This window comes from Ricinus communis, chromosome 3 (assembly GCF_019578655.1).
Source record: "Ricinus communis isolate WT05 ecotype wild-type chromosome 3, ASM1957865v1, whole genome shotgun sequence".
In the NCBI taxonomy this organism is placed as follows: domain Eukaryota; kingdom Viridiplantae; phylum Streptophyta; class Magnoliopsida; order Malpighiales; family Euphorbiaceae; genus Ricinus; species Ricinus communis.
In genome coordinates this window covers 30,505,121-30,519,018 of record NC_063258.1, presented here as the reverse complement: position 1 = coordinate 30,519,018, position 13,898 = coordinate 30,505,121, and the positions used below count along the sequence as shown (strand labels likewise).

Below are 13,898 nucleotides of genomic sequence, written 5' to 3'. Positions count from 1 at the left end.
TAAAATTTTAACTAATGATGTCTCATTATTTGCTATAGTCGACAAAATCATAAATAAAGTATCAGCTGTGTATTACAAAAGGTGAATTCCTATCAATTTATGATATGAAAATTTGTAGAAGCGGATGACATATTAATTTTAGGAGTAATTCCCCAAGGGAATGATAAGACACGCGCTGCAATTGAGAGTGAGCATAACAGGCCCACTATTTGAGCAATGAAAATCGGAAAAGTCCTAAATGGGCAGATGTGAACCGCTGTTTGGTAATAATCGAGCGGTGATATTTGGCCTGTTGTTGATTGATAATCATTCATTAATGATGTTATTTATTTTCCTTTTTTGGTATCACCTCTTTTCTATGTTTTCTTCATCTTGCATGTGGTTTCTGATGCAGTCACCGCCAGTCTCATAACCATCTTCACCTGCTATGCTCCTGCCATTACACGTTTTCCGAATGAATGAACTCGCCGACACTCGTATCTCTTCTATTGGTCCTTGTTTTGTTTCTCTACTTTCTTTGTCACAGAAAGAGCCAAAGATTACGCCATGTCCTCGATTATACGAGAGTCAATAGAAATAAGGCAAAAAGCGTTTTGGTCCCCTGAACTTGTCATTTTTTGGCTTTAGGTCCCTCGAGTTCTGATTGATATATTTAAACCTTCCAACTTTGTAATTAGCTGTGTGTGCTTGGCACTTACTTCTCAAGTCATATGAATCGTAAAATATGAATTTCAACAGATAAATAATAAAAAAGATTATTGTATTCTCTTTGTTTTCCATTTTTCCTTTTTTCTTCTTTCAGTCTCTTTTTAAAATAAATGGAAAATAAAAAAGATGAGAAAACGGTTATAGATCTAATAGAGATTGCCTAATACCTTCTTTCATTGAAGTGTGAGTTTGGCACTTGCTAATTGCATCTTCTTTTTCTTTTAACTTTTTTTTATTATAATTTAGAAATTTATAAATTAAAAAGTAAAATTATATATTATTTAATGAATTTAAGGTTCAAAAATTATCAATCAATATTTTATGTTTGATGAATATATAAATAACAATTAATGATCATGTTATTCATAATTATATTTAACAATTAATTTTAATCAACTTACATTATACTACTAATGAATATGTAATTTAGATTTAATAAATTTATAATTTTTTATATATAGATATATCTGATAATAAAAATCTAATCTATATAAAAATAAATATAATATTTTATAAAAATATAAAACTATCATTAGATTAAAAACTCTTAAATATTAACTTTAAAAATATTGGAATTTACAAATAAAAAATTATATTGAAGAATTTTATACAAAATATTCTTTGTTTTTTTATTATCATACTAAATTTATCATTAGATGAATTAAATAAATACAAAAACTTAACCACTTATATAATTTTTTTAGAGAAATTGATATATTTTAATTTTAAAAATTTAAAAAAAAAGACAACCATTAATGCAATCTTTCTATTTTCTTTACTAAGTTTTGTTTCCACCTCACTTCCATTAAACCTAGTTAATCAAAGTTTTTTTTTTTTCTTTTTCTTTTGTCCTAAGATTATGCTATATGTATTTGAGTTCAAGATATAATTTACCCATATATATATGTATAAATAGTTAATATTTATAAGAGAGGAAAAAGAAAAACAAAAAAGTCATTATCATCCATAAAAAGAAACAATAATGAAATGTTGTTGGGAATAGAAATTGGGATCAAAGTTAGGGATGACAGTCGGACGTGTATTATTGGATATCTTACCAAACCGAATTGTAATAAGACAAATTTTGATAACAATAAACGGATTTGAGATTTAATTTTACTATTTTTGTTGGATTTGGATTTGAATTCGCAATTACCTGTTATTCAAACCCTATTATATTAAAATTATTTATTTTATTTTATTTTATTATTTAGAATGTTATTTTAAATTTTATGAAATTTATATTTGGATTGTATTAATATATTAAATATTTAATTTAAAATATTTAAAGTTGATCAGTTTATATTTTATACTTTTTGTTTATATTACTTATTGTTAATATTTATTTATTATAAACATATATATTTAATTATTGAAATATTTATATAAATAGATAGAGTATTCTATATATTTAATTAAATATTAATAAATATATTTATTAATTATTTATTTTAAATAAATTTTAATTGAGTTCGAATAATATATAAATATTTTTATTTGAATTTACGACGAATTCAAATAAGTATATATTCAAATTTGAATATTTTTAAGTGGGCGGATACCTGTCCATCCCTCTCAGCCGAGAGCCCCGTTAGAATTCTAAAACCCTAACCCCAGCACCCTACTTATTTCCCCGCTTCCTAATCAGCAAATTATTGAGTCAATTACAAAAATTCAAAATAAAAATCCGAAATTTGAAAAGCAAAATGGATATCGATAGAGACGATGGCCGCACTCCGAACCAGCTAAGACCTTTGGCCTGTTCACGCAATGTGCTCAACCGTGCCCATGGCTCTGCTAGTTGGTGTCAAGGTAATGGTTTTTTTCCCCCTGTAATATAATTGTTATTGTCCTTGTTTTGGACTGTGTTTAATTTAATTTTATTTAAAAGTGTTACATTCTGTGAATTGAATCATTAGGAGATACGAAGGTTCTAGCTGCTGTTTACGGACCTAAACCTGGAACTAAAAAGAATGAGAATCCTGAAAAGGCTTGCATTGAAGTTATTTGGAAACCCAAAACTGGACAGATTGGTGAGTGTTAGCTTTCTATATGCTGTTTTTTTTCTTATAAACTTATTTAGCAGTCTTATTTAGTTATTTTTCTGTGATTGTAATGGGCATTTGCCAATTTCTTTTTAGGTAAAGTGGAAAAGGAATATGAGATGATTTTGAAGAGAACCTTGCAAACCATCTGTGTTTTGACTATCAATCCAAATACCACCACGTCAGTTATTGTTCAGGTCAGTGAGTAGATACTTGTTACCTTTTTATTCATTTATGCAAATTGTTAGTGCCATTTTTTACTATTGGACATGCATAAAATAAAATTGTAGCTTGGATAGTGAAAATGTTTAGTGTTTCTTGTTCTGATTAAACACTATGCTAGAAGATTATGTTTGCAGTGAAGAGTTTACTTGTTTCTCTTTACGTTAATACTGTTAACCCATAACCAGTCTCATACATCATGCCACTCAATGTTTTATCTCTACTGTACAGGTTGTTCATGATGATGGTGCTGTATCCTTTGTATTTTTGTATCTCTACTTAATGAGAGACCAGTCCAATACTCTCACTCACTGGCTAACTCACTGGTCACTGATATCTCTCTCTTCCTTTTCCTCTTAAATATATCTTCACTAATCTAATATCTTTATTAGTAATCTCTACTTATGTTCTTGATGTTCTTCCTATGCTTCCATCCTTATCTTGTGCCCTCTATTAGCATGGAAAAAGTGGTTACTTTTCAATGTTCAAGGGGATCATGCATTCCTTTTCCTTTCTGGCTAATAATTCCATTTTCTTTTCAACGAGAACATTTTTGCTTCACTTCTTCCCCATATTTTCTTCCCTATATCATTTCAAATGAATTTGTCCTGCGTTACAAGGATCATGGAACTTTTTGCTTTCTGGCTAACAATTCCATTATTTGCTTTTCAATGAGCACATTTTTGCTTCACTTCCTCCCTTATTTTCTTTCCTGAATCAGTTCAAATGCGTTTGCTCTGCGCTACATGTTAGGGTCATAGAACTTTTTCCTTTTTGGTCGATGGAAAAAAAAAAAAGCAATTTCTTATGAACATTGGACGTGAATGTGCTGGACACTGAGCTGTGACTTCCTTCTCTTCTTTTTGTTCTGATTTTATCTCAAGCATCTGATACAATGAGTATATTCTTGACTGAAATTTGTAGCTTCTGACATGTGCCATAAATGCAGCTTGTGCTGCCCTGGTTGATGCTGGAATTCCTATGAAGCATCTCGCCGGTAATTTAGATTTACAGTTATCGTCATCTTCATTTTTTTTGTTTGGCGTGTGACTAATGTGATATTGGTTTATGCAGTTGCTATTTGTTGTTGTTTATCAGAAAGTGGATATGTTATACTGGATCCCACCAAGCTGGAAGAACAGGTTTTAGAATAGCTATTTTTTCTTTTAAAGTTCATTATATGTTCTCTCCACTGTAATTAGTTATGATGAGGGCATATATTCTCAAGCAGGCCATCAAAAATCTCAGTTTCCATAAATTTATTTTCAACTTCATTAGTACAGAACTCATGCTTTGTTATGTAGAATCTAAGAGTTTATATAGAAGATAGATAACTTGCTGCTTCTTATTTACACTTGAATTTTCCTTCCTAATTTCTACATGTTCATTTTATCGTTTGGCAGAAAATGAAGGGATTCACTTATTTAGTCTTCCCAAACTCAGTTCACTCTGTTCTACAGAAAGAGTCAGTGCTTGTAGAAGGTGAACCTATGGATCATGGGATCATTACCTCTGTTACACACGGAGTGATGTCAGGTACATGCTTTAAAATAGTTACATTGTTGAAACAGTCAAACCTGTAGAAGTTAGCATTAATTCGGTTCTTCAGTTTTATTTGTACAAAACTAAGCATACATTATCAGCATATATCATATATCCTACAATTTTATCAAGTATCGGTTCCTGTCTGACTTAAAACTTTATCGAAAAGAAACAAAGAGATACAAGGTGATTACTGCAATTCAAAAGAAGAGATGCATTATTTGAATTTGTTTCCCATTAATTTAGATTATGATGAGGTAGCTAGTCTGACCATGTTTAATGGAAGCTTAGCAAGAGTGTTGATGTATCTCTTTTTTCCATAGAAAAAGATAGATAGAACCCATATATTTTTATCAAAGTTTAATTAACCCCTCCTTTTCTCCTTTCTTAGCCTGAGAATCAAACAGTAAAGCTAACATTGATAAGCATATATCAATTACTGGTGCTTATTGGCCACTATTGAATTTTCTTGTTATAAAGAGGCTCCTTTGTTTTCGTTTTCCTTCTATTATTGAAAGATTTTAAAGTTTGAAAGAGTGGCTGTTATCATGGCAGGTTTTCTATTCTTTGGCTTTTTCGTTGATCTCAAGTATCTCTTCATAGTTATGAATAATTTAAGATTTGTCATGCCTGCCTGATCTGTTTGTAATATGTTTCCTCTTTACCCCTTTCACTAGTGGAAGAATATCTCAGTTGTCTGCAACGAGGGCGTGCAGCCTGTGCAAAGCTGTCTGATTTTCTTAGAAGGAGCTTAAAATTGCATCTTCCAAGTGATTTTTCTAAAGCTGGGTGATTTGTAATATGGTCGGAAATATACTGCATAAAGTTGCAACTATTTTTGGAGATTACCCGTGTGATATGTCTGCTCTCATCAGCAGCAGGGAAATTGGCAGCCACATACGAGTGTGAACCAAACTTAAAGAGGTAAATGTAATGATTGTAGTAAAACTAGAACTTATGAAGAAGATGGAGGTCATTTTGTGTAGTCTTCCTGACCAAATTGTACTGAAATGTTTGCTTCAAATTGTAAAAAGAAATATCAGCATTTTCCTTTGTTAGTGCTAAAAATAATGGATTTTGATATTAATATTTTGTTTTTGTTTTTGTTTTTTCTTGTTGTCCCATTGAGCATATTTAGATGCATTCTGAGGAAATTGTATGTTGAGAGAATTCCGTAGCAATAAGCTGAGATTAAATGCATTTTGGTTGGTAAAATTTTTGAAGGCCTAATACCTAATATTTCTTTTCTATTTTTAAAATACAATTGGGCTATCCACATTTTAAATTCACAGATTCATCCACTTTACTCAAAAGGCATTGCTTGTGCCCATTTTTGTTTTCTCTTTTAATTTTACTTCTTTCATTAATTCTTTTCAATATACATAAAATTCTTAATTTTAGTAATTTATATCATGAAATAATAGTTTAGGTGTATTTTTTTTCTTAAGACTCTCTATTTTATTTTTAATATTATAAAAATAAAAAATAAAAAATAAAAAGTTTATTGAATTTAAATAAAATATTTTTATTTTTTTATATTTTAATATGTTTTAAGATGCAAATTTATTATATTAAAAACCGCGGCCACAGATGTGATGCTCTAAACAACACTATCTCTATATTTTCTCTCCTTAATTCATCTATGTTTTGATTAGTTTTATCTTTAATTTTCTGTTTCAAAAGAAGCTAATAATCAAGTTTTCATTTTGATCTGCCAAATAATAGCCGCAAAAAGCGTTGTTACTTTCATACTTTTTAGCTCTGTTTGCTTTTGCTGCTCTTGGAGCTGCACCGACAATTTCTCCGCCGTCTAAATCACTAGCTGCACTTGCTCTTTAGGCTGCAACTCCAGCACCTGCTCTAACCCGAGCGCCACATGTCTTCGCTCCTGCTACACCTGCCCCCACCGGAGCACCGATCAGCTCTTTTCTTTCCATTGCTCTTCCTCCAGATACTGCTACCGGAAAACCAGCTGATACTCTGAGAATTCTTCAAATAATGGAGCTGGTTTTTTAACAGAAACAGTATCGTTTTATCTATTGTTGGAGTCGCTTTTATGTGCTCTTTGTTGATATAGATCCGAGCTAATATTTTGCTTTGAATTTCAACACTTTAACATCTGATGCGCCCACCATGTATAATGTTTGATTCTCGTGATTCTATAATTTTTGGCTTGCCAAAGGCATAATAGATATTAAGAATAAACGATTTTGTTTCAAAACTAAAGTTCATTGTTATATTAAAAAGTTTCGATACAAGAGGATGAATTTAAAGCGATGCATTAGTCATTCTAACATACGGTGCATTTTATGAGCTTGATGGCTCAGCAATATATATATATTTTTTAAAGCTTTTCTATGAAAAAATAATTTCCAGTTGGCCGGACAATATTTTAGAAATAAAAATAAAATTTTAGGCATATTTATGAAAAAGCTGATAGTATTAGTAAAATGTATAAAAACTAATATAAATATAATAACATATAAACTAATCTAAATATTTAATATTAGATATTCAATATATTAATACAATCTAAATATACATTTAATAAAACTTAAAATATATATTTAAAATAACAAAATAAAATAAAGTATAATAAATTTTAATATACCGGTTTAAATATGTACCGACCCACCAATAAAATAATAAAATTAAATTTTAATCTCATTCCAAATCTATTTATTACTATTTTAATTTATCCGGCCACCTATAATTCCTACTAATCTTTGCTTAGCAAAGAATTGAATTCTCTGGATATTCACATGAAAGTTGCCGTGTGTGCTGTCAGTGGTCTGCTCAGCTTCCATTACTCTTTTAATTTAGTCAAATTCAACTATAAAGATTTATCCTTATAAAAGATACCAATATCTTTCTAGGCTATATTAATGGCTCTTTATTTTTCTTTTTATTTGAGTTCTGATATGATATTTAAGTATTCTTGATTATTTATTTATTTATTTATTATTATTATTATTATTGAATCCCTTCAATTATTTGGACGAAAAAACTTAAGCTTTTAATTGACCGTATGTCTCAGCCTGCTTGTGAATATTTAGTTTGAAATTCAGAGGATATTAATAATTCCAAGGATATAAACTTGTTTCACTTGCTATTTTATCTTATTAAAAGAAAGCGGGACTTTTCATTTTTTAATTTTTATTTACACTGCATATATACACTATAATAAATAAATAATATCTATATATAAAGATTTTATATTTTAATATTAAATAATTAATATTTATTTAATTATCTAAAATTAATAATATGTGACAGTAATCTACCGATAGAGTACATTCATGAAAGATTTGCAGCAGCTTCCCCTTCAAATCGACATCTTGAAAACTATCAGGAATGCTTCCTTGAAACTTCTTGGACGCCTTTGTTGATTTTGCGTTTGAGTTTGTTGATCAGCCAGTGCTTCCATCCCAGGTACCATTGAAATGAATAAAAATGAACTAATCAGTATTTCTTTTCCTAATACACGGGTAAACTTCTGCAGAGTAATTTTGCTCCTGTTGATGAATTGAAAGAAGCTGTTCTTGTAAGCAGCATTGAAGGAAGAATTCCTGACGATTTCCAAGAGGGCATTTACATAAGAAATGGTCAGCTTTCTCAATATGTCTTTATGCTTCTTGTTCATTAATTGTATTCGAAGTAATATATAATATGCTTAAAATCCATTGTAATTGCAGGTCCAAATCCTCTGTTTGGAGGACTAAAATCTACATCTTCTGTGTTCGGAAAAACGGGGCACATTTGGATAGAGGGAGAAGGAATGCTTCATGCCATTTACTTTGATAAAAATAATGATGGAGGAGGATGGACTGTCCGCTACAACAATAGACATGTGGAAACTGAAACGTACAGACTTGAAAAGCAAAGAAACAAGCCCTCATTTCTTCCGGCCATTGACGGTGATTCGCCGGCCATTTTATTGGCATATTTACTGAATGTGGTAGGCAATACTAATCCATAACCAAATACAATTTAAATTAATAATTTTTTTTTTTTGAAAAAGTAATAGCCACAACAAGAAGTCTGCATATGGAATCCGCATATACGACAGAGACGTATTTAGCAAAGCTAGAGAAGATAATTGCATGTATCCCAAAATAAGAAACCACTTCTGATAAAATTAAAAACTTGCCCATAATGTTGGAAGCATATAAATCTTTTTATTCTATATTTTGTCCTTTTTGTTAATCAAATTTTGTAATTGTATCTGATGAATCTCTCTGTGGGAACATTTCAGTTGAGATTTGGCAAAGTTAACAAGTACCTCAGCAATACTAATGTTTTTGAGCATTCGGGGAAGTTGTACTCAATTGCCTGAAATCACATGCCTCAAGAGATTGACATCTTTTCACTTCAAACTTTAGGCAATTGGGATGTCAATGGAGCTTGGAATCGTCCCTTTTCCAGCCACCCAAAAGTACAAATTTTACTCCAAAAAAAGGAGAAAGAAAACATCGTCCACATTTAACATCAAATCTGAATGACTGTTTCCTAAATCATTCCTTTCCTGTTACAGAGAGCTCCAGGAACTGGGTATCGGTCACAATTGGACTGGACGCAACAAAGCCTTTCTTAGAATTGGGAGTAATTTCTGGTAAGATTATCATTTTTAAGATAAAATTTTATAGCACTGGGCCAGTGGCTAAAAAGTTTCATACTTTGTCCTATAGGGGCACTCTGGCAATTCCTGTCTTTAGGAAGTATGTACACTCTAGAAATGATTCAGTGTTTTTGTTTGATATATTTTCCGATACAAAATAAGGCGAATTAAATGCTTTGTGCTATGTTTCTTGTGCATCGGATGAACCTGAAATATGCAGCTGATGGAGAGAGACTAGTACACAAAGTCGACCTCAAATTCAATAGGTGCACTCTTTGTCATGACTTTGGGGTTACACAGAAGTAAGTGATAATCTGTTGTCTTCTCTTCAGTCTGAAAGTGAAAGTACAGCACGAAAATTGTAGTCTTGATATGCATTAACAATTCATGGCATGCTGTTGCAGATACAATGTGTTGTTGGATTTTCCACTAACGGTTGACATCCAAAGACTCATTAAAGGCGGGCCATAAGTATTTGAATTCTTGAACATCGTTACAATGAATTAAATTTGTTTTTTGAAGTACAGTAAATTAGTTGTGTAATTAATCTGTTTCGATATACAGATTGTTGAAGTATGATAAGACAGAATATGCAAGGATTGGGATTATGCCTCGATATGGAAATGCAGACTCTATCTGTTGGTTTGATGTGGAACCCTGTTGCACATTTCACATTCTCAACTGTTTTGAGGATGGTGACGAGGTAATTTAGTAAAATAAAAAAGACCATCTAGTTCAGTTAAATTATGATTAAAGATTGCTTAATATATGCCTTTACTTTGGTGGATGAACAGGTTGTCGAGTGGGGTTGCAGGTCACTTGAATCGATCATATCAGGATCAGCTGATACAAATTTGGAAAAATTTGAGTGGGTTTCAGGAAGACTGACATATACTGAAACAGTCGAAGAAGACAAGAAAACCTTGACAAAAGATGAGCTATTTTTCTGTCGTTGCTATGAGTGGAGATTGAACATGCGAACAGGAGAAGTGAAGGGGAAAAACGTTACAGGAACTGAGTTCTCTTTGGAGTTTCCTATGATCAATGGAGAATTTACTGGGACCAAAAATAGATATGGCTACACACAAGTTGTTGATTCCATTGCAAGCTCTATCTCAGGTAATTTTAAAGTCCACAGCACAAACATAGAAGAAAAGTTTGTCCTGATTAAAAATCTTGTGCTCGTCATCTTTACACGTACAGGAACGGGCCATGCTATCTTATCTTCCACCTAAAATGGGGCCATGGTCCTATGAATTTTCCTTTATATATATGCGCGCTGATCTTTTATTTAGTATGAAAAGGAAAAAAAGTTCTCAATTGTGCATGTTTCAGGCCTGCCAAAATTTGGAGCTCTGGCCAAGCTACACTTCAGAGGGACAGCCACTGAGGTAAACATGTATATATACGTGTGTGCGCCCCCATAATTTTTATTAGCTAGGCTGAATTTTGGTTTTATAAAGGTGGAATACCATAAATTTGAGGTGAAAACCTTCTGCACGGGAGCAACCTTTATCGCTAAAGAAGGAGGCCTTGCAGAAGATGATGGCTGGATTGTCACTTTTGTTCACAATGAAGATACGGAGTTATCTGAAGTAGAGTCACAAAATTGATAGCAAAAACAGAGGATTCTAACTTGAATAATACAGAATACATATATCAAATCATTAACCTGACTTTGTTGTTTCAGGTTTGTATAATTGATGCAAAGAATTTTTCTGACAAGCCGGTTGCCAAGATAACACTGCCTTGCAGAGTACCCTACGGATTTCATGGAGCTTTCATGCCAATCCCTTTGCCCAGTTAAAATAGTTGCACAGATTACATCATTAATGTAACCATGGACTCCTCTAAGATCCTAAGAGCATATGAGGAGATTTTTATGTAAATAAAAGAAAAGGTCAATCCATCTTTTTGTTTATCCTTTTTAGGAGGAAGGATTGAGAGTTACTCTTTGCAATTAAATCTTTTATTGGTGTATTTTGCTTAGCCATACCACTCAATTTCCAAAGTTTCTCCAAATTACATTGAACTATATATAATTTTAACACTTATTCAATTTCAAAAAATAATCAAAAAGTACCCATAAGGCCATAACTTCAATTATAACAAATGACCTTTTCTTTTTAAGAGATGGATTAAATTGTCTCTCATTAATGGGCAGGTAACAATTTTGATACCTTCTAGTTAAAATGGTGGCATGGTCTTTATGGTATAAACTTGATCAGGCTTTGTTTCTCAATTGAACCATTGTTACTATCAATTTAAGATTGGGATATCAATCTTGTAGAAGTGCATAGGACATGCCGACGCCTATAGTGGAGAAGAATGAGTTATGGTCTCTTTCCTCAAGGTATGGGGCAAAGTGAATAAAGATAACAGTAATTCTCAAAGATGGAATAATGGGGTTCTGATTTTGTGATTGGATATGGAAGGGGTGGGGTCATGGTTGTTGGTGCTACAGGAGATAGATAATTCTTACTTACAGTGAGAATATATATATATACATATCAATTATTTATCAGATTAATAAATATGTAGGAATATACATTGGAACTAGTCAGAAAAAAACTTATAAGGAATTTCGGTTCATTTGTACCAGCGTTATTGCTGAAGCAATGGCTGGAGATGGCACTCTACATTGTTCAGGACAGTGGCATTCATGATGGATCTGTGGAGATAATAATAAAATTGTATATTGTTTAGCTCATTACGAACGTGACCCAAGTTTAGAACGTATTTGGATTGATGAGAACCTCATTGTCTTCAAATCATCAATAAAATTCATTTTTTTACTTAGAAAAAGAAGAAGAGGATCTTTTAGAATATGCTCTCCTTGATGACATAATTAGACGAAAGCAGGGGAAAATAATAATAAATGTTAACGAATGAAAAGACTTGAATTCTTTTTTTCTATAATTTTTTTTTATTCATGAAAAGATGGATGTATATGGATAATATAATAGAAATCACTGGCTAGTGCAGATATGATATGAAAGTGAATAATAATACTATGTTTTGTGTCTAGAAATGATATGATTCCCCGCACATAAAACCATGCAAGGCAACTATCCAGCATACGTATATGATTAAGTAATCCTATAATTAAAATAGTCCTCAGTTGTTATGCGAGTGCTTATCATATTCAATGTCTGATCAGCTCCACAATTATTATTAAAAATAATCTCTACCTGGACATCATACATTTGCAAGTTTGTCCTTATATAATATGTATGTGCATTTCCCAAAGAGAATATTCCAAAATCTCCAAATGCCTGTCTATTCCCTTTGCTACATCCAAAATGCGGCATTCCCATCAATCATCTCTTGGAACCTCAAGGAACAGTGGCTGAGTTGCTTCTGCAGACCCAACCCACTTGACCTCTAGAGGATTTGCCACTATTGAACTACCAAAATTTATTTATTATATATATATTGTATGTATGTCAACGATTGTAAACAGGTTTTTTTATAATAATTAATAATTAATATGTGAATTTCAGTACTTACTGAATTAGAAAATAGAATGCAATTGAAAAGACACAGAAAATTGAAGAATTCTGCCAGATTAGCCTAACTAATAATACTAAAACAAAAATGCTTACAATGGAGACAATCCTTCCAAATACAAAACACACTTCCCACTAGCATATGCACTCGCAAGCCGAGGTGCCAAGAACTACTATTTTTATTTTAAACCCAAATGATTATCGACTGTAGTGAGCAAGACAAAAAGATTTCTAGGTTTCCATGTCTTTTTTATATCTGAACAAAACACGATTTACGGTGAAAGAAAAGTTAAGAAGAAAGGAAATGAAACGAATAATATTGAATAAACATAATGAAAGATGTTAAGAGGCTAATACTCCAGTTCTAGTTGAAATTAGAAATATTCAAGTTTCATCTTCCGCATTAAATAAATTTATAGCTTTATCTCAAATATAAAAAGATAATTATCTTTTTTTAATAAAAAAAAAAAAAGAGATGAATATCCAATTATCTTTAACACGACATGTTCAATGACACATAATTAAACATTATTTGAATTTAAAATAAAAAAGTTTGGATCACACGAAAAAAATTAAATTTAATAGATTGACTTGCCTAATCCGCAAATCACACGATTAAACACATTTACTTAAATGGATATATTAATTAATAAGTACATACGATATATGTATAAATATATTTATTCTTTCTCTTCATATGTTTATATATAAAGATATAATTATTATTTTAACTAATTTTATTATTTATAAAGATATAATTATGATTTAAAATAATAATTCAAACTTGAGTCATTCTATGATTAAATAAATATATTTTTAAGAATTATAATGATTAATTTTTTATTTAAATATATAATTTTTAAAAATTTAATTTATTAAACGGGTTATAAGAATTGATATATTTAATCTAGTTAATAAATGTCTTCATGTTTTAATTTGATGTTTTGACACAATTAGTTAAAAGAGTCGTGTTCAGATTAGCCATTTTATGTTATAGACGTGTTTTAACACGCATGATCCGATTTGCTAGCCCTATGAATCTATATAGATAAAAAAAAAATTAAAAGACTAAAAGATAGACTTGATTATATAGGCTCTTGAAATAATATTAATATCAATTTTTTTCAATATTATAGTAATTATTTAGGTTGTGAAAATAATAATATTAATATATAAGAACTAGTTTTATCAAAATAAATTTAAATATTCTATCAAAAAATAAATTTAGATATATTAACCCAATAAAGATGTACA

At 30.8% G+C, this 13,898-nt stretch overlaps 1 protein-coding gene and 1 pseudogene across 1 annotated transcript; both read left to right on the top strand.

Moving 5' to 3' along the window:
- The first annotated feature begins 2,245 nt into the window (after positions 1-2,245).
- On the top strand, positions 2,246-5,622 carry LOC8275651 (exosome complex exonuclease RRP46 homolog). The gene is made up of 8 exons (XM_015717607.3): positions 2,246-2,520; positions 2,628-2,741; positions 2,850-2,950; positions 3,207-3,227; positions 3,900-3,972; positions 4,050-4,117; positions 4,379-4,511; positions 5,195-5,622. Exons 1-8 carry the CDS (start codon positions 2,415-2,417, stop codon positions 5,308-5,310), a joined length of 732 nt encoding a protein of 243 aa, XP_015573093.1. The 5' UTR covers positions 2,246-2,414; the 3' UTR covers positions 5,311-5,622.
- Positions 5,623-7,816: 2,194 nt separating this feature from the next.
- Positions 7,817-11,072, top strand: LOC8275650 (annotated as a pseudogene).
- The last annotated feature ends 2,826 nt before the right edge of the window (positions 11,073-13,898 follow it).

What these genes read in the sequence shown, in the direction of transcription:
- LOC8275651 (XM_015717607.3), top strand. Translation starts at nt 2,415, where the DNA reads ATGGATATCGATAGAGACGATGGCCGCACTCCGAACCAGCTAAGACCT. An exon ending in TCCTATGAAGCATCTCGCCG is followed by an intron (nt 3,973 to 4,049) that starts GTAATTTAGATT and finishes TGGTTTATGCAG; the next exon opens with TTGCTATTTGTTGTTGTTTA. An exon ending in TACACACGGAGTGATGTCAG is followed by an intron (nt 4,512 to 5,194) that starts GTACATGCTTTA and finishes CCCTTTCACTAG; the next exon opens with TGGAAGAATATCTCAGTTGT.